The 19,992-nt window shown below is 55.2% G+C and overlaps 3 protein-coding genes across 3 annotated transcripts; 2 read left to right on the top strand and 1 right to left on the bottom strand.

Moving 5' to 3' along the window:
- The first annotated feature begins 635 nt into the window (after positions 1–635).
- On the top strand, positions 636–11,908 carry GRPEL2 (GrpE like 2, mitochondrial). Its single transcript, XM_053956863.1, has 4 exons — positions 636–723; positions 4,707–4,875; positions 6,036–6,117; positions 8,044–11,908. Exons 1-4 carry the CDS (start codon positions 656–658, stop codon positions 8,400–8,402), a joined length of 678 nt encoding a protein of 225 aa, XP_053812838.1. The 5' UTR covers positions 636–655; the 3' UTR covers positions 8,403–11,908.
- A 1,904-nt stretch (positions 11,909–13,812) lies between these two features.
- Positions 13,813–16,852, top strand: PCYOX1L (prenylcysteine oxidase 1 like). The gene is made up of 6 exons (XM_053956677.1): positions 13,813–13,930; positions 14,182–14,388; positions 14,822–14,996; positions 15,082–15,293; positions 15,382–15,522; positions 16,052–16,852. The coding sequence occupies exons 1-6, from the start codon at positions 13,813–13,815 to the stop codon at positions 16,708–16,710; spliced, it is 1,512 nt and encodes a 503-aa protein (XP_053812652.1). The 3' UTR covers positions 16,711–16,852.
- A 1,055-nt stretch (positions 16,853–17,907) lies between these two features.
- On the bottom strand, positions 17,908–19,743 carry IL17B (interleukin 17B). Its single transcript, XM_053956824.1, has 3 exons — positions 19,723–19,743; positions 18,550–18,836; positions 17,908–18,166 (listed from the first exon to the last, which is right to left on the bottom strand). Exons 1-3 carry the CDS (start codon positions 19,741–19,743, stop codon positions 17,908–17,910), a joined length of 567 nt encoding a protein of 188 aa, XP_053812799.1.
- Positions 19,744–19,992: the final 249 nt, after the last annotated feature.

Consider the following 19,992-nt stretch of genomic DNA (forward strand, 5'->3'; position numbering starts at 1 on the left):
TAACGTGCTGTGTGTTAAGGGGTGAGCAGAGCTGTGTCCCGGTCTGAGCCCTGCGGGGAGCAGGTCCGAGCCCAGGGGGCCGGAGCTGTGTGCCCGCTGTCCAGCTCCGAACTTCATCCATTCTGGCCTTGGACACTTCCAGGGATGGGACAGCCACAGTTTCTCGGGGCACCCTGTGCCAGGGTCTCAGCATCCTCACAGGGAACAACTCTTCCCCAATATCCAATCTAGCCCTATCCTCTGGCAGTTTGAAGCCATTCCCCCTCATCCTTCACGCTGGTCAGAATCAGAGTCCCGAGGGATGGAGCGGGGCCGAGCTCCAAGGGAACGGGCGCTGCGTGCCCACGTCTGCTCCTTGGCACGCCGGAGCTCTGTCCGGATCCCAACCCCGGTGCCAGATCCCATTCTCGGGGCACAGCCAAAGCCATACCCCGGGTCCCGGCCCCTTGTGCCCGCAGCCGAGTCCCGGGCTGTGCGGCGGCGGCGGTCGGAGCACGCTCCTCCCGCCCTTCCTTCCCCCATGCCCGCCTCGCCCTCACGCCCGCAGCCCCTCAGGCCGGCCCCGCCCGGCGCTCGCGGGGCCGTGTGGGAGCTGTAGTTCCGCGGTGACGCGGGCGCATCGCCGCCGCCTGCTCCGCCCGGTCCGTGAGGGGCCATGGCCGCCCGCTCCCTGCGGCGCCTCGGGGCCCTGCTGCCCGCGGCCGGCAAGGCCGGCACAGGCAGGTACGTGGGGGCGGGCTGCGACCGGGCCGGGCCGGGGGGACAGGGGTGGCCCGGAGCCGCGGGGTGTCGGGGACGGACGTGGCAGCGCCGCGGGGCCGGGCCCGGGAGGGCGCCGCGCCGGGGGCGGGAACGGCGGCGGATCCACACCCGGAGCCAGACCCCAACCACGATCCCGGCCCGGATCTGGACCCCGACCCGAACCCACAGCCGGACCCCGCCGGTCTCCATCACCCCCGCCGCTCCCCATCTCACCCCCGAAACGCCACGCTGCCGTTCCGCGCTCCTCAGAATACCCTGGAGCAGAAATAACCCCCCGTAACCAAGCTCTTTTCCCGGAATAGTGATTTTTCTTTTTTTTTTTTTTGGGAAATTAATGTTCATTTTTAAGGCAAAGCGTTTCCGCGCTCGGTAAGTCACGTTGGGAGGTGGTTTCCTGCCTCTGTGTGTCGCCCGGCTGAACCATTTATTCATTAATTATTCAGGTTTAATGTGCTCCTCAGTTTTTGTTTCTGGTGGTGAGGCAGCACGTGTGCTATCAGTGTGTTTTGGGTGGTGGCGGGAAGAGAATCCATTTAATTGTGTCAATATTTAGACACAGGAACTGTGTCCACTGATGCTTGTTTTTTACATCATGGAATATGGCTCAGAAAAGAGGAATCCATAAAGGTGCTTTGGTTATTTGAGTGAAGTGTGGGCAGGTGAAAAGAAAAAAAGCCAAAATGCCTGTTAGTATTTTTTTTTGTTTTTTGTCTAGAAGAGAAACACCACTAAAAGACTGTTTAAATGTAATATAAGAAATCTGCAGCACATGGTAGATGCAGCTGTGTTTGGGATTAAATGTAGATGCATGTCAGGAAATTCTCCCTCTTACGTGGGTGAAAACTGCTTTGTCCCCCTGCAAAATGTGCAGTGAGTGTTTCACCGTCTTCGTGTCCCTCCTTTGGACATTCTCTAAGAGCTTTAGGTCTTTTTTACATCCTGGCACCCAAAAGTGCCCCAGTTCTCGAGGTGAGGCCACCCCAGAGCGGGACGATCCCCTCCTTGCTCTGCATTATCTCCGGAGTCACTCCCTGATGAAACAGCGCGAAGGAATTGCGAGTAATTAGATTTCCCTCCAAATGAGGCTCATCAGAGCTGAAACCAGTGCAGATGTTTCTGTGTGCCTCAGCACTCGAGAGCTTTGTCATGCTGATTTGGGAGGAGGAAGGAGTGTTCCGGGAGGGTGGGGAAGGACCCTTGCGTTAGAGAGCGCTGATTGTCACTTTGGAATGGTCGGGTGCTCCAGAAAGGGGTGATGCCATTGTAGCTCTGACCAGAAACCCTCTCTCATCACTGAAATATTAATCTTGAAGGACAGTTGGCTTAAGCCATATGGCCGCAATCAACTTCTCTGCTTTTTTTTTTTTTTTTTTTAATCTCTTTGGCTTTCTGTGACATCGCTTTGTAAATCTTTCTGTAACACCGTCTTGTGTAACCTCCTTCACACGCCCCGCGACTTCCACGTGTCTGTCACTTCAGGATGTGTCAGCTTCCTCCCGTGGGATCCGTGCCTATTTTTAGGGTAGCTGTGATCAAACCAGCCTTTAGAAGATGGAGCTTGGTCAGTGGACGGCCTGTAAATAGCTCCTGCCACTTGTTGGGGAGAATTCCTTTCATCCTGCAGCAAGGAGTAAATTGAGTGGCATTTTCAACCCCGTGTAACAGACCGGAAGAATTCCCTTTGGAGTCAGGCTGGGATTTCTTGGCCATAACTTCTCCAGGCAGCGTGTGGCTGCCAGGGCATGTCCCTGCAGGGGGGAGCACTCTGGGATTTGGGATTTGGGTTCAGAGGCTGCAGAGAGGAGTCCATGCAGGCAGCTCCCTGCTCCACGTAGGCAGCTGGGACCGGCTCCTCCATGCCCCTCTCCCACGCAAAACACACCCATCCCTGCCAGTAACCACCGGCAGAGACAAAAACCTCTCCAGCTGTGGCATCTTGGGTGCCGAGGAGTTAACCGAGCTGCACAGCCTATTTTTAAAACACAGGAGTTTCACCTCGGAGGGGCCCAGCGAGATTTCTCAGCTGCGTTTCAGGTTGTTTGGTTCATCTGTAGCACGGCTGATTTCCATCCCTGCAGCTCTTTGAAATGAAATGTGAGATGATAAAGGATGAAGCTTGTAGCTGGTGCTTCCCATGGACGTTTTTACGTGCAAAAAAGCCTCAGATTGATTTTTGAAGGCTTGATGAAGGAGTCCTGCTCTGTCCTCCCCCCTAGTTTAATCTACTTTCTCTAACTTTGATAAAGTGCTGTTAATCAGTCAATAAAATGAACGTAACATGAATCTTAAAAATCATTCAAGAGGAGGTCTTGTGCCCCGAACAGCAGACAGGGATGAATTGTGGGTGTTTTTTTTTTTTCCTGTGTTGGCATTCCTGGAACCCAGACAGTTCTTTAAAGATTAGTCTGAGGAACATCCTACTCTAGAGCAAATGTAAGTAGAGAAAGCACTTTGAGGTTTGTATTTGGTACATAATTTGTTGAAAAGGAATGGTTTGACGTACAGACCATGTTTTAAATACCCACTTAATAAAAACTGCACATGCAAATGTCCTCAGGTGGGGAGAGGAAGTTTGTCATTAGTGCTGTGGGACATTTAGCACCCTGCTATTAAGGATTTAAATGGGGAAACATCTGGGCTGTTAAATAGGGGTGGGAGGAGATGCCTGGTGGTCTTTGGGCAGATACAGATCTCTTGAGCTGGGCTTTGAGGATTGAGCCAGTCTAAACCCTCAGGGACACCTCCTCCCTGCCCCACATCTCACATATTTGGCTTCCTTTTGGTACTGGCACTTGCACTGATCTGATCTGTCAGCAGACCTATTCAGGGACACTGAGAAAAAAGTCCTCTTGTTTTATAGGGTTATTTTTCAGCTGGTTTAACTCCTTGAGACTGAATTCTGCTCAGCTCCAGTACTGGAATAAAAGGGGCAAAACAGCACAAAAGGCTGAACAGCGCTGAGGCTTCATGATAGACCCCAGAACAAATTCTGTGCACTTGTGTGACATTGAACCTGAGCAATGCAGCCTTGCTGAAGAGGAAGAATGCTTAATGGTGCAGGCCTGGTAATGTGAACTCAGCTGGATCGATTCTGGGGTCTAAATTAACGTCTCTGTGCAGAGTGGAATTGTTCTGTAAAAGCACAGGGAGTGGAGCTGGTGCCAGCATTGGGATTTCTGGGCTGTGCTGCCTTTCACGGGCTAGATGTGCCCTTAATGTATGGAAAATGTTGCATAGAGGGGATATAAAACATTGCATGATGGGGGTGTTGAAAGCTTTGCTCAGAGGAAGAGCCCAGGTGTTCCCAAAAAAGGAGAATACACCCTTCCTTGTTAGGTGTGTACTGAAACGTTTCCTGGAGGGAGCTGGTTTGGGAGTAAATTCTGTTTTGTTCTGCAGATTCTTCCTGGTGTGAGGTGTGAGAGGGAGGTGCAGCTGAGGCTCATGCTGACAGGAATGAGCCCTGTCTAGGTTGGTTTGTAAAAGCAAGTGTAGTAGGAGGGAGAGTGAAACACTATCAGGGGAATCACAGAATTAATTATGTTGGAAAAGACCAGGGAGGTGGTGGAAGTGTCCAGGGAATGACTGGATGTGGCACTCGAGGCTCTGAGCTGGTGACAAGGTGGGGATTTGGTACAGGTTGGACTTGATGGTCTTGACAGTGTTTTCCAACCTCATTTATTCTGTTTCTGTGAAAATTTGACTCTTTCCAAGGTATGCCACAGAAGTGGAGTAAAGGCTCTGTGTGCCATGCTAGTCTAAAATAAAAGAATTTAACAACACCTCTTTGTGTTTCGTTGCTGATTGTCTGTGTTTTCTCAGAAGAAATAAAATCGTGTCTAGAATCCTGTGTACCTCTTTTAAGAGAGTGTGCTTTTAATAGTGACACTAACCTTGAATTCTCGTTGACCCTGAAGTTACTCAATTTGTTTCTTTGTCCCTAGTTTGTATTTCAGAGGGTGCCCCTGTGCTTTCAGCACTGCAGCTCAGCAGAGAAGTACAGGAGATGAGTGTGGCCCAGAGGACCCCAGTGAGGAGCCCAAGCACCCCCTCTCTGACTGTGCCTTGGAGCACAAAGCCATCAAATTGGAAGAGCAAGTCCGAGATTTAACTGTGAGTGTGCTGGATGCCTTTGCTTCAGTCCCCTTGGCTTGGTCTGGTTTTCAACCCTGGATTTTTCCCTAAATGCTGTGACAGACACACAGAGCTCCAGAGCAGCTGTGCCCTGAGTGTGAGAGGGTGAAATTCCACCCTGCCTTCCCCAAAACACCATCTGGCAGCAGTGCCAGCAGAAGGGCACTGATGGTGTGATCCTGGCAGGAAAAGCTGTGTGCTGGAGCTGCTCACTTCTTTCACAGCCTTGTGGCAGTAGCTTCGTGCTGATTAGCATCACATGTTGGCATAGAATCATGGAATATCCTGAATTCTCACAGGATCATCCAGGCCAGATCCTGGCCATGCACAGACCCCCCCAAAATCCCACCCTGGGTATCCCTGGAGCGCTGTCCAAACCCTCCTGGAGCTCTGGCAGCCTCGGGGTTGTGCCCATTCCCTGGAGAGCCTGGGCAGTGCCAGCACCCTCAGGGGGAAGAACCTTTCCCTGAGCTCCATCCCAAATTCCCCTGGCACAGCTCCAGCCCTCCCTGGGTCCTGTCCCAGGAGCAGAGATTGGAGCTGCCCCTCGGGAGGAGCTGCAGACCCCAAGGGGTCTCCCCTCAGCCTCGTCCAGCTGCACAACCCCAGTGCCCTCAGCTGCTCCTCCAGACCTTTCCCCATCCCCATGTCCCTTTTTTGGGCACTCCTTAACAGCTTCATGTCACACTGGATCCAGATTATCCAAGAAGGGAAGCCCTTTTAAGTGCCTGTGTGTGATGGAAATCAGGTTCTATATTGAACAACACATGTGACTGGGGGCGGGGGGGATTAAATACCACAGCACTGGGCTGTTCTGGAGATAATCACCCCGAGAATCCTGCACTGAGTGAGAAATCAGCTGTCACAGAGCTGCCTGCTGGAGTGAGGAGGAGCTCAGCAGCAGCCTGGCAGTGGCTGTTCAGCTGAATTCAGCCATTCAGTGCCCAGGATATTTTTGGCCTTCCTTGGGTCTTCTGAGGAATTTGCAGTTTCTGGTTAATCAGTAGAACGAATTGTCTTTGTATGGAAATGCAGGAGCCCAGCACAGCCTTCTCTTTTTTAAAGCATTTCTGAGGTGTTTGCAGTGTCAGGAGAGGGGTTTTCCCTGCTGGTTTGATGTGTCCCCTCTGTGGTTACAGGAGCGATACCGGAAAGCTTTGGCAGATTCCGAGAACGTCCGGAGGAGAACACAGAAGTTTGTGGAAGATGCCAAACTCTTTGGTAAGCAGAAGAGCTGTGTTTACTGCACTGGCCTGCCTTGCCTGAGCAGAAAATGCTGATCAGCAGCTTCTCTGTCCCCCTGTCCTGCCCTCCCTCGTTTATTTCAAAGCCTGCTGTGATGTTTGGCCTGGACTCTTGATGTCTTGGCTTAATCACTATTTTTTCTCTGTGTCCAGCTGTGACCTGTCCTATCAGGTTTACTCACAGAATCACAGAATTGTGACTATTTTTTTTTTTAAATAGTCCCAGTGCAGCTGAGTTTAGTCCTGCTGACTTGGTTGAGAATGCAGGCTCTGCTGTGTGCTGAGGATGGGCTCTGGCAGGGTGTATTTTATACTTGGCTGTGGCATCAGGTTGTGATCTCCTTTACTATATTAACAGCCTGCTTCATTCCATTGGAGGTAGATGCAGCCTGGGGCAGTAGTTGTCAGTCTCTAGATTAGATGTTTAAAACCTCTAAAAGAAATATTTTAGCATCAGTGAAACGAGCTGGATTTGTAGCTTTGGCAGCAGAAGCAGGTGAAGGGGGAAGAAAGTGCTGTTCAGGCATTGCACTGTGCCAGAACCATCTCTGAGAATGAAAAACTGTTTTTCTCTATAATGCATGGATCTCAAGAGGTTTATTGTCAGCTAATTCTAGCAGCCTTGAAATTAGAGCTGCTGTATTTTCTTACTTTCCACCCATGGTGCTATAAAATGGCTGCTGAGTTTGGAGATAATCAACAACAGGATGATTGATTTTGAGAGGGTTTTTTGAGCTCTTGGGATTTGATAAGTAGCATGAAGAAAAAACAAGTTCTTCATTAGAAATTGTTCACAGAGTGAGACTTGGAAATCTGTAGATAAGAGGAAAATCTGAAAGGAGCTCATAGCAGGGTGGGGTTAGTCTCTTTTCCCAATTGATGAGAGGGAAGACAAGAGGAAGTAGCCTCAAGTTGTGCCAGGGGAGGTTTAGATTAGGTTTTAGGAGAAATTTCTTCACTGAGAGTGTTGCCAAGCACTGGCACAGTCTACCCAGGGAAGAGCTGGGGACACCATCCCTGGAGGTGTTGAAAAGACTGTGGCACGGTTTAGTGGTGGCCTTGGCAGTGCTGACTCGATCTTAAAGGTCTTGAGCAGCCTAAATGACTCTGATTCCATGGAGTGGTAATTGCTGGGCTTCTGTCTGCTCCTTTGCTGCATCTCCTTCCTCTCCCTTTGTTCACGTGTACAGCTGCAGACAGCACCTGACTATTGCCTCATTTTCTCTGTTTCCCTAATGTGTCATTCCAGTCAGGGAGTTAAGACATTTATGTAACTGAGGGAGGCTGCTTTTCCTGGAATTTCTGCACTGTGCAAGAAACCACTGCTGGAAATGCAGCCAGTCTAACCCTTTTGTCATTATTTTCTAATGACAAAACCTGTCTGGCTTTTCATGACCAACCCAAGGACCATTTTGGTCCAGTCCTTCCACAATGGTTTTAAGCTATGAATAAATTGGGGATTTTGTACTTCTGAATAGCCATGCATTGTTTTTGCTTCCCCCCATTGTGTGTGTTCCCTGTGGAATGGGCACTTGTGTGACAAAATTATGTCAGTGGGACTGGAGCAGGGGGTGTGGAGCAGAGTCCTAAATGACAAATCTGAGTTGCAAAAAACCATTTGGAGTGAGACATTAATGCTCTGCTTTGTCAGGAACACCAAATATATATATGGTCACGGTATGGATGTGCATTTCCTGCATATACCTTGGTTTGGGGAGTCTTTAGATGACTCTTAATGCTGAAGCTTTGGTTCCAGCAATCACAAGACACTTCCTGGTCTTGCTAAATTAACTTCAAATCAATGAGCAGCTTTAAAGGTGCCTTCAAACCACTGTGACTTTGTCCGTCCTTGCTACTGGAGCTCTGGATGTTCTGTAAGCTGTCCTTCATGTCCTTCCTGCAGGGATCCAGAGTTTCTGCAGGGACCTGGTGGAGGTGGCAGACATCCTGGAGAAGACAGCCGAGAGCGCCGCGGGCCACGCGGAGGAGCCCAGCGATCCCAACCCCACCCTGAAGAAGATCTACGAGGGCCTCTCTCTCATCGAGGCCAAGCTGCAGAGCGTCTTCGCCAAGCACGGCCTGCAGAAGATGAACCCTGTCGGGGGCAGGTACGACCCCTACGACCACGAGATCATCTGCCACGTGCCAGCCGAGGGCATGCAGCCGGGCACGGTGGCGCTGGTCACGCAGGACGGCTACAAACTGCACGGCCGCACCATCAGGCACGCGCTGGTCGGCGTGGCCGTGGAGGCACAGGAGTGACGTGGCTTCAGCTGCTCCACCTGGGACCTTGCTGAGCTGGGGACGGTCACAGCTGCGTGTATTTACTTATTTATTGAGCTGGCTTTGTGTCGTGCGACGGCTTCGGGGTCGCGCGCGCGCGCGGCGGTGTCGCCGTTCGTTCTGAGGTACTCGTGTGTTCAGTGGTCCTCCTTGGAGTCCCTGGAGTCCTGCTGTTTGTCAGACATTTGGGGCACTGCAGCCTCTTTCTCTGCTTGTGTCTCCGTGGTTTGTATGGGGAAGAGGGGAGATACGGAGACAAAGGGAAATTCTCTTCTTGTCTCCCTGTTCCATTCTGAGTGATGGAACACTCAGGAGGCCACTGCAGTGGCCTCCAGGAAAGGAACTTCTCTGCCTCACTTTCCACAGCTGTATTAAGGGACTGTAATAATACTGACCTACCTCACAGGGATGTGGTGAGGCTTTTCATGTGCAAAGCACTGGGAGAAGTCCAGAAGGATGAATATTATTATCACCTGGATTTGATGTCTTCCCTTGTCCCCAGAGCCCTCAGATGGGATGAAGATGATCACTCGAAATAACACTTAGGGGCAGCTTTTTCTTGTTGCTTCAGGAAAAGAATCTGGAATTCATGGAATCTCTGTCGTACTAGAGTTGAATAGAGATGAGGGTTTAAAAAGAATTCAGTTGTTAGGTCAGACTAATGTTAATATTCCTTCTCCAGGTAAAATTCCAGCTTGACTCTGTTCCCAAAGGTAAAAGAGGGAACGGTGATTTGTGGTGGAGCCAGAAAACTGTCCTCACATCTCTTAATCTCCAACCCAAATGTATGTTTTAGAGGAGAGTAATTTCTCTTCCCTGGTGGGTATTTGTGCAGCTTTCAAGCATGATAAACTATGTGCTCTTTGTTGCAGCTGCTGGCAAAATGGAGCTGTGCCCTTAAGCAGGAAATCTGGACTGTTCTATTTTCTCAGCTCTCCGGCAGAGATCCTCAGATTGCACCAACTTCCAGTCCACATTCTGATTCTACTTCCAGTGATCCTAGTAAATATGAAACCTTTTGGGTTTTGACACAAGGAGAAAAATCTTCTCTGCTCCAAAGCCTCAAGTGCCCTTGAACCAATTTTAGCAGCAGTGACAAGAAAGCAAGAGAAGCAGAAGGCTGAGGAAGTGAAAGCTGACCTCGAGCTGTCCTCCTGGTTGGAGGCATGTTGTTGTCACAGCACATATGTATTTCCCACTGGCCCTATGGCCTGGGAGTTCATTTATCTCAGCTGAAAGGATGCAGTCACTGAGGAGGATCAGAATTTAACCCTTTGCAGAGCAGCAAGCAGTCAAATGACAGAAGAACAGTTAAGCCACCAAATCAGGAATGGTTGGTTTTCATCTTGTTTCTTACTGATTTGTTCATTCTTTCTTTTTTACTTTCTGGAGTTGGTTCCATAACCTGACAAATGCACTCCCAAAAATGCTTTACTTAGAGTGGATGCCATCCCTGGTTTGGAAGAAAATTTATTCTTCTCCCATTCCTTTGGAGGCTTTAGCTGAAAAACCCTTTTGTGGTGGACTTCAAGATTGTCGCAGCCTTTAATACTGACAGTCTTTCACCTGGGGAGACTGTGTGCTCTTAGTGGGTTGGCATCCCAGAAATTTAAGGAATCTGCACATTTCTAACCTGCTCCATGCAACCTTTTAGTGGCAGCTGTGGTGTGAGTCTGTAGTGGATCCTTTTTGGAGTGTGGGTTTCTGCCTCTGTGCAGTAGGTTCTGAGCGAGGTACTGGAGATTTCAGCCCTGAAACAGCACTTCTGGCAGCTTTAGCTCATGGCCAAACCTGTTGTTCAGTGTATTATTACCACGGTTTTGGAAGTTTCAGAGATAAACAGGACTTCCTATTCATTGTTGTGCTGAGCAGGTCACCAGGATATGCTGTTTCACCAGAGAAAAACGGGTAAAATATGAAATGTGGCACTACAAATCTGCCTGTTCTTCCTCAAAAGAGAGGAACCCACGTCCTCAGCTGGAGGGAACAGTGGGGTCTCTGCTGCCTCTTCAGCCCCTGCTGTATCAGCTGAGTCTTGCAGTGTGAGGGGAGAGCTGGAAGCCAACTTTGAAAGTGAGACTTTAGTTGTAATGAGCCAAACAGAAGCACTGACATTTTACACTACAGACAGTTTTCTGTCACAGAGAGGCTGCAGCTGGGTGTGACCAGGAGTGATGGGATCCAAATCCTCTTTAAACTCACCCGTGGAGCCACTGGACTGTGAGAAAAAAGTTACAGTCATTCAGTCCAACTTGGGTTTGCCAACTCTGCCTGTCTCCTGAGCCAGTATTCACCCACTTCTGCCTTAAGGAAATACCCTAAAATGCACTCAGACCTTCTGTCTGTACTGAGATGATTTATCAGCTTGTCTGTCTGGGGTCTGCTCTCACTGAGGCACTGCAGTGTGGCTGCAGCAGGACTCTGAGGGACCCAGTGCAGTCTTTCCCACCCTCACAGAGGCTCTGTTTAATTTGGGGCAAGTTCTCTTCCCAGTGAAACCTACAAAACTTCTACAGGATCCTGTCAGGTTTTATGATTTCTGTGAAATGGAGGCAGTGCTGAGAGACTTTCACAGATGTTACCAAAGAGATAAATCCTGTCGCTGTTGTTTGCCCCAGTTTCTGCTTCCTTTGAAAGGTGAAGTGAAAATGAAATAACCAAACCTGGATTCCATCACAGAATCCAGATTTCCCAGGTAAAATTTGATTCTCTTGCCTTTCAAGCACACTTAATGATGTTTTGTTTTTTTGTCCTGGATGAGACTGTGGATGGGTGGGTTGAATTTCTGCTTGGTTCTTGCTGCCTTTTCTGCCCTGTTTCTGTAACTCCTGCAGGGAGGGGACTGACCCATGAGCTGCTCCTCTGCAGTCACTTGATCCAGTAACTGATCAAAAAACCACAGAAATACACGAACAGGGCAGGAATAGCAGAGGAGAGGAAGTGTCATGTACCTTTTGGTCATTTCCACACCTGGACAAGTCTCCAGTGGCACTGTCATGAGCATGGCAAGATCTGAGCTCTGACCAGGAGCAGTGCAGAATGAAATGGATGTTGCTTTGTGAACCTTAACTTCCCAGTGCTTCAGCAGCAGAGCTTCTGTTGGAAGAGCTGTGATCACTCAATAGCTCCTAGCAGTCCCTTAATTAACAACAAAAAAAGTATTTAAGTTTTATAATGTGAATATTGTAGTATTTTTTTATTTTAAAATTGTTTTGTTATTATTTGCAGAGTCAAACGAACAAAGCGTTGCTAATCTCCAAAAATCTAAGGCCGTTTAGGTGGGGGGAAAACGTGTATATATTGTAATTTCTGTGTGTTTCTGTGCTCTTTGTTTACCCAAAGGTTCTGGCTGTATGACAGACAGAGATGTGTGGGAGCAGTGCAAGAAATTGACAACAACATTTGAGTTGATGTTGGAAAGGTCTGATTTCCTTTAGATGTTCGGATGCTGTCCATTTGCTAATAAAACAGAAGAATTGCAATGACTTCTCTTGCCTTTTTCCCCTGCCTCAAACTGCTGCTCATTCCAACTCCAGCCGGCTGGGACTGCACATTGGAAGCTTTCTTGCTGTTCCTGATCCCATTGTCTGTGACAGGGCCGCAGCAGCATTTGGCTGAACATTTTATTAACGATGCCTTAGGAGGGCTCCTAGAAACGCACGCACACGGGGTTGGTGTCAGTGATTCCTGCACTGATAACCTGCCCAGGCCTTTCCACACCTTCTGCTGTGTCTGTTCCTGCGTGACTGTGCAGAGAAATGTTTTCTGCCAGCTTCTGGTGGTGGTTGGTTCAACAGAGCTCTGCCAACAGCTGAAATCTGGATCTCTGGGTTTATCTTTGGCTCTGCTGCCTGTTTGCCCCCGTGTGTGCTGTGCTGCAGCACTGCAGTTAAGGGTGGGTTAATTTACAGGGTGCCTTCACACCGTGGTACCCACAGGCAGGCTGTGATTTCGGGGATTTGAGGGAGAAAAGACGAGGCTTTCTCTGTGAGGGTGTGTTTGTAACAGATTTCATTCTCTGCAAAAATAGCTGGGCCTCCGTTCCTGCTTTGCACCCGTGTGGGTGGGCCTTGTTCTCCCAGAGCTCTGGATGCCCCCGGGCGCTTCTCCCTGCAATAAAAAGCGTTTGCAAAAGACCATTTACAAGTAGCCTTTATGGGGGTGAGATCAATATTTCCGTGCTAAAGATCTGCCAGCAAAGCCAGCCGTGCTGCAGGGGTGATGGCCCATTACAGGGGCTTTTCCTCATCCTGCTAAAATGCACCTCAGCCCAGGAAATCCTGCTGCTGCCATTAGGCAATTTCTGGCTCTGCTGGTTTTTCTCTGCAGCAACAGTGAGAGTTGGGAGTTCTCAAACCACCACGTGCAGAAAAGCCTCAGAGCTTGGGGCAGAGCATTTCGCTTATGGCATGATAAAAAATCCAGAACTCCTGCAAGCAGGACTGGGAGCAGTGCTGACCTGCCTGGGAGCCCTGCTGTGTGCACAGCAGATTTCTTGTCGCCCACAGCCCTGGGGAAATCAGGCTGGTTGAGTAAGAGCTTGTTAAAAACCCGAGACATGCTGCAAAGGTATTTGTGTGCCGTGTTTTGAGCTGCTTGGGATCGTCATCTCCCTATCCCGGTGGGATCCTTCCCATTGTGAGGGGGAGCTGAGCACGGGTAATTTTTATCTGTGCCCACCCAAATATTCACCCTTGAGGTTCGGGGCTGTACGTGCTCCCCATGCAGAAAGTCTGAAGTGGCTCCTGGCTGGGGAAAGGAAGGGGCCTGTGCTTGTGTTGTGTTTCCTGGAGACAAAGTGATGGATTCTCAAACAAATTTCTGTCCCTCGGTAAGGAGCCAGCCCTGGGCTGGAGCGAGCTCTGGGTCTGTAATTACACGTCCAACCTGTTCGAGAGTTTTTGCTCAGCCCTTGCCATCCTTTGTAATCCGAGTAGCAGCGGGCTCCCGTGGGATGCCCTTGGCACAAACCGCTCGCCGTCAGGCACCTTGTTTTGCCCAGGGCAGAAAAGTCCGAGCGAAAGCTCGAAACGCCCCGGCTGCTGCATGAATGAGGCAGGCAGGACCCAGCCTGCTCCGCTCCGCCGGAGCCCGAGCTCTGCGAGCATCACCCGGAGCTCACGGAAAACGTGCCCTGGCAGCACCGCGGCGCCGGCACCGGGCTGGGCCCTGGCCGTGGGACGCGTGTGAGGAGCGGAGGGCCAGGGGGATGCTCGCAGGGGCTGTGGGCAGCGCGGCAGCATCCCCCGCGTCCCCTCAGCGCCACTCTCCGCCCTGCGGTGCGCGGGGCCGTGCCGGGCTCGGGGCGGGGCGGGCGCGGGGGGCGCGGGGGCCGAGCCTGCGGGAGGGGCGGGCCGGGGCGGGCGCTGCCGGCCCCGCTCTCCGCGCCATGGCCCCGCCGCCCGCCGCGCTGCCGCTGCCGCCGCTGCCGCTGCTGCCGGCCCTGGCCGCGCTCCTGGCCGCGCTCCCGGCCGCGCCCGCCGCCCGCGCCGCGCCGCGCTCCATCGGTACGCGGGGATGCCGTGGGCCGGGGTGGGCATCCGGGAGCCCGCGGCGGGGCCGGCGGCACCGGGCCGCCTCCCTGCTCCGCCCGGGGCCGGCACGGAGCGTTCCGCACCCCTCCGCTCCGCTCCGCTGCGCGCCCTGCGTCCCCGTCCCCGCGCATCCCCGACCCTGCTGCTGGCGCCTCGGGGGAGCGGCGGGACCCCCGCGCCCCCGGGGCGCTGCTGACCCGGCCTCTCGCCGCTCTCGCCCGCAGCCGTGGTGGGCGCCGGGCTGGGGGGCTCGGCCGCCGCGTACTTCCTGCAGCAGCACTTCGGGCCGCAGGTGCAGCTGGACGTGTACGAGGCGGCGGGCGTGGGCGGGCGGCTGGCCACCGTCACCGTCAACAAGCAGCAGTATGAGAGCCGGGGAGCCTCCATCCACGCCCTCAGCCTCCACATGCAGGACTTCGTCAAGATCCTGGGTGAGACTGGGCGTCCCAGCGCTTGCACGGCCTCCCTCGCTAAGCTGGGGGGTTTGGGCTCTGTGCTTGGGGTAGTGGGGAGGGTTTCTGCCGGTCGCCCTTGGCACCCCAGGCATGAGGTGATCCCCTTGCAGTCTCTCCTGTTGTGCCCTGGAGAGAGAAGGGGACGGGGTGGTCACCATCAGGGGGTCCTGGTGGGATTAGTGTTGGGGGCGGTTGTTCCCAAACTCCTGCCAGTCTGTCCCAGTAGGCAGCAGCAGCTCCGTGAGACGCCCCAACATGATGTGGCCGGGAACCCGTGCCTTGGGGTCCCTCCAAGAGCATCCTTGCCCGTACCCCTGCTGGGCAAGGATGCTCTTGTCCAGTGCTGGCCTTTCCCAGGAGCCAGCCAGCCCCAGGGAGGGGCAGCCACGTGCTCCCTCTGCTCCCGCAGGCCTCAAGCACCGGCGCGAGGTGGCCGGGAAAAGCGCCATCTTCAGCGGGGAGCACTTCGTCCTGGAGGAGACCGACTGGTACCTGCTCAACCTCTTCCGCCTCTGGTGGCACTATGGCATCAGCTTCCTGCGCCTGCAGATGTGGGTGGAGGAGGTGATGGAGAAGTTCATGAGGTAGGAGAGCCCGTGGGCTTGGGCGGGGGGGGGTTCCCCTGGCACCAGGGCATCACCGGGTGCCCCCTGCTCCCGTCCCCTCCAGGATCTACAAGTACCAGGCACACGGCTACGCCTTCTCCAGCCTGGAGGAGCTGCTGCGCTCTCTGGGGGGGGAGGCCTTTGTGAACATGACCCAGCGCTCGGTGGCCGAGTCCCTGCTGGAGGTGGGTGTCACCCAGCGCTTCGTGGACGACGTCATCGCCGCCGTCCTGCGCTCCAGCTACGGCCAGTCCGTGCTGGTGCCCGCCTTCGCAGGTGAAGCCACCTCCTCTCGCTGCGTGACGCTCCTCAGTGTCCCCTCTGCGGCCAGGCTGTGGAGCCACCCTCGTCTTCCTCTCTGCAGGGGCCATGTCGCTGGCGGGAGCCCAGGGCAGCACCTGGGCGGTGGAAGGAGGGAATAAGCTGGTGTGTTCAGGTCTGCTGAAGCTGACCAAAGCCAATGTCATCTCAGCCAGGGTGACGGGCATCTCCCTGCACAGCTCGGGTGAGCCTGGGCACGGGTGTGGCTCTGCGTGCACCAGGGTGGGAGGTTGGTGGTGGCAGCATGGGAATGCTGTGGCTGGAGGGCATCCTGGTCCTGGTGAGGCATTTGGGAGAGGGCCTGAGGGTCTGTCCTTCTCCCTTTGATCCTGTGGCACCAAGCTCAGCCCTGAGGTTGCCCTCCCTCCCTCCTGAGGTCCATCAGGTTCTCCTGTAGCACCGTCCTTGTTGCAGGCTCATTCCCCCTTCCACCACAGCAGAAAAATATCTGGGGCCTGGGATGTGGGCTGTGTTCCCCCAGTCCTCTTTGCCCCCACTAGGCTGGGTCTCTCTGGAGACATTTTCACAGAGTCTTAATGAAGCCTTTCTGCCACCCTAAGGCATCCGAAACTCATCCATAACCATCAGGTGCTGTGGTCCAGCACTGGTGCGTGCTGGAAAACCAGGGGATGGAGGTCAGGTTGGAAAAAAGAGGGACAGGGCAGCACGACCTGGGCCTCAGGGCTGCTCCTGACTGTCCCTTGTCTCTTCAGAGGGGAGAGCCCTGTACCAGGTCCACTACGAGAGCACCGAAGGCCAGGGCTCGGCTTTCTACGACCTGGTGGTGGTGACGACTCCGCTGCATCCCAGCAGGAGCAACTTCACCTTCGACAACTTCGACCCCCCCATCGCCGACTTCCCCGGAGCCTTCCAGCCCTCCGTCACCTCCGTGGTGCACGGCTACCTCAACTCCTCCTACTTTGGCTTCCCCGACCCCAAGCTGTTCCCTTTCACCAGCATCCTCACCACCGACACCCCCGACCTCTTCTTCCACGCCATGGACAACATCTGCCCCGTCAACATCTCGGCAGCGTTCCGGCGCAAGCAGCCCCAGGAGGCCGCGGTGTGGCGCGTCCTGTCCCAGCAGCCGCTGGACAAGCCCCAGCTGAAGACCCTCTTCAGGTCCTACTACTCGGTGCAGGTGACGGAGTGGCAGACGTACCCGCGCTACGACGCCGCCAAGGCCCTGCCGCCCATCGTGCTCCACGAGAACCTCTTCTACCTCAGCGGCGTGGAGTGGGTGGCCAGCTCCATGGAGATGATAGCGGTGGCGGCCAAAAACGTGGCCCTGCTGGCCTACAACCGCTGGCATCAGGACCTGGAGAAGATCGACCAGAAGGACTTGATGCACAAGGTGAAGACGGAGCTGTGACGCCCGTGAGGGGTGGTGGGCCCAGGAGCTTTGGTGTGTGGTAGTCTGGGGAGTATTTATTGCCCTGGGGAGGCCGGGGGGTGCTGGGGGACAAGGGACAGGCTGTGTCCCGGTGACTTGAAGGCCTTCAGGAATACAGATCCTGCCCAGTGTTGTTGTGTCTGTGCCGTGTGCCTCAGTTTCCCTGTTCCCTCACCCCAGGCTCTGCTGGGAAAGGAGCCTGTGCCTTCTCCTGAAAAAGGGTCACTGTGTTTGGGAGGGATCTTGGGGGGCTTCCAGGGATGAGGCTGGCACTGGCAGCAGACGGGTCCCCCCCGAGCTTCCCAGCTCCCACCAGTCTCTCCTGCCTTCCTGGCTTTGCCCTTGGGAGCCTCACAGGGCTGGAGATCCCACGGCCTCTGCCATGCCTGGAGCCCAGCCCTGCTCCTGTGCCCCAGGGATGCAGGGAGGGCTCTCACAGCTCCTGCCCGGTGCTCTGTGCTTCTGGGGGTGTCCAGCCTTGTGTTTGGGGGGCAGAAGAGCCCCAGTGGGAGAAGCTGAGCAGGACAGAGGGGCAGCGTGAGGGGCCAAGGCAGGGGCAGCTCAGACCAGGGCCAGCAATGCGCTTTATTGAGACCTCAGAAGTTGCCCAAAGCACCAGCAGCTCGCCCCGCTCCTTGGACTGCCCAGCCTGGCACTGAGGAACTTGTGGGAGGGCTGGGAAGGACTGGGAGGACTGGGAAGAATGGGAAGGACGGCAGGGCTGGGTGTTGCCGGAGCTGTTGCAGCGATGGAATGAACAAAGGGAAGTGGGGACTTTGGGAAGGGAGGAGTCCTGATCCTGATCCTGATGCTGATCCTGATGCTGATGCTGATCCTGATCCTGCCCAGCCAGAGGGACCACGGGCAGGCAGCTGGCTCCCTTCTCTCCCCCAGCCTGTCACAGCTGAGCTCCTCCCTGGAGGCTGGGGCAGTCGCCGTGTGGCACTGGGTGACTCCCAGGGGCTGCCTCTGCACTGGCTGTGCCCAGAGCGGCTGCTGGGGCTGAGCCTGACAGAGTCTGCAGGGGGATTTTGAGGAGCCCTTGCACAGGGACCTCCCCTCACCCTGATGCCCAGCCAGGTGGCCTCTCCCAAAGGGCTGGGCAAGCTGGGGAAGCAAGAGCAAGCTGGTTAGATGCCCAGCACCGGGGGAGCTGCAGGGCGTAGCTTTGCAGCCTCAGAAGATGCAGGTGCAGCCCACAGCGATGGTCTCCATCACCATCTGGTACTTTTTGTGGCACTTCTTCTTGCCCGAGGGCCTGTGCCCCGCGTGGGCCGGGCCCGGGCAGAGCAGGCGGCGCACGGGCAGCCGGCTGTAGATGGGAATGCTGGCCATGGTGCGGTCCTCCTGCATGGTGAAGGGGTTGATGCAGCCAGTGCACAGGCACCGGGCCTCGGGGATGTCCGCTGGGATCCGTGTGGCGTCGTGGTTTATCCTGGAGGAGAGGGAAAGCAGGGCAAGGCTGGGGAGGTGGTGGTGGGGGCAGCGGGTGGGTGGCCGGGGTGAAATGGGTTCTGCGTCGCATCCTGCCACAGCCTCCAGCAGCCACCAGAGCCCCTGTGCTGGCACACACAGCCACCAGAGCCCCTGTGCTGGCACACAGCCACCAGAGCCCCTGTGCTGGCACACACAGCCACCAGAGCCCCTGTGCTGGCACACAGCCACCAGAGCCCCTGTGCTGGCACACACAGCCACCAGAGCCCCTGTGCTGGCACACACAGCCACCAGAGCCCCTGTGCTGGCACACACAGCCACCAGAGCCCCTGTGCTGGCACACAGCCACCTGGCCTGGCCCCGAGGTCCCTGCCCCACGCTCACCTGTAGGCCCAGGGGGACAGGCTCCTGCGGTTGGACCTCCAGAGCCTCAGGTTCACCTGGCACTTGGCGTCCCCCGGCTCGGAGCCGTTCCTCAGCTGGCGCACCATGTCCTGGATGCTGTGCTCGTACTCGGCCATGCTGGTGTAGGGGTCGTCGGGGGCCCAGGCCAGGGCAGGGGGGGCTGTTGGTGGCCGTGCCAGGCCCCTTCTCCTGCCCTTGGCTGCCTTGCTCTGGTCCTTGGCTTCGGGAACCAGGACCATGGCGAAGGTGAAGATGCAGAGGAGAAGCTGAGGAAGAAGGAGGATGGTGAGTGGCTGCTTGGGCTGCAGGACTGGCACGGAAGGGGAGCTGTCCCTCGTGCCAGGGGTCGCCAGGTGATGGCAGGACCACATTGACTTTGAGGTGGCCGAAGGCAATGCTGGCCGGCAGGTGAGAAACACCTGAGGGCAGTTTGCAGGGATGGTGGGCACACGGTCATGATGAGCTGATGTGTGTGGCTGCCCCTCACCCTGCTTGCAGCTGGCAATTTGTGCTTCCCCCAAAGTGCCCCTGCCTGTGCTGCCCGAGCTGTGCCCGGTCCCCTCCCTGCCCACCCTGAGGCAGCTGCGTGCTGGGAGGGACCCAGCTCAGGCTGTACCTGGGCAGCCTCTGGTTTAAAAGGAGCCTTACAGAGATGAGACAGTCAAGAATGAGATCTTTATCCAAACCCTCCTCTCCCTCCCTCTGTGCTCAGAGGACGGTGAGAGAGAAAAGATGCTTTTTTCCTTCCCTTCTCCCTCCGGCCTCGCCGGGCCGAGCAGCCGTGTGCTGCCACCCGGCAGGCTGCCCAGCAGGGAACAAAGTTGCTTTCTGTAGTCCTGCTCGCTGCTATTCGCGTCCCTGCAGTGGCCCAGGCAGCCCCACGCCCTGCCCGTGGGTGTGCAGTGCCCCGGGGCAGGGAGGCTCGGCCAGGGCTGTTCTCCCCGGCCGGTGCCGGACAGTCCGGCCGGGCTGGCGTGGCTCTGCTCTCGCAGGCTCTGCATCCTCACCCTGCTGGGCATGGGGGCGATGGCCCTGGCAGGCCACAGCGGGCACCTCCAAAGCAAACAACCCCAGGTAAACTAGCATGCAAATAATTCTGTTAAGAGGAAGGAAAACGAGGAGCAAGCCCTGAGCTGCCGGGGAGGCACCTACCAGGTTTGGAGCCCGCTCCATGGCCGCGGAGGGGTGCCGCCCGCTGTCCTGCACTGTGGCCGGTCCCTGCAAGCCGGGCAGCTAAAAAGGGAAAGCCCCAGCCCCCAGCTGTGCCCTGCCAGAGGTGTGTCCGGTCCCCAAGGTGCCAGGGAGCCTCGGAGCAGACAGGGCAGGGGGCCAGCGTGGTCTGGGACTCGGCCACCCGTCACCGCCCCGGGCGCTGGCTCCGCTGGCGGTGGCGACTGTGGTCAGTGGCGGGTCCCCTCTGGA

This window comes from Vidua chalybeata, chromosome 15 (genome assembly GCF_026979565.1).
Source record: "Vidua chalybeata isolate OUT-0048 chromosome 15, bVidCha1 merged haplotype, whole genome shotgun sequence".
In the NCBI taxonomy this organism is placed as follows: Eukaryota; Metazoa; Chordata; class Aves; order Passeriformes; family Viduidae; genus Vidua; species Vidua chalybeata.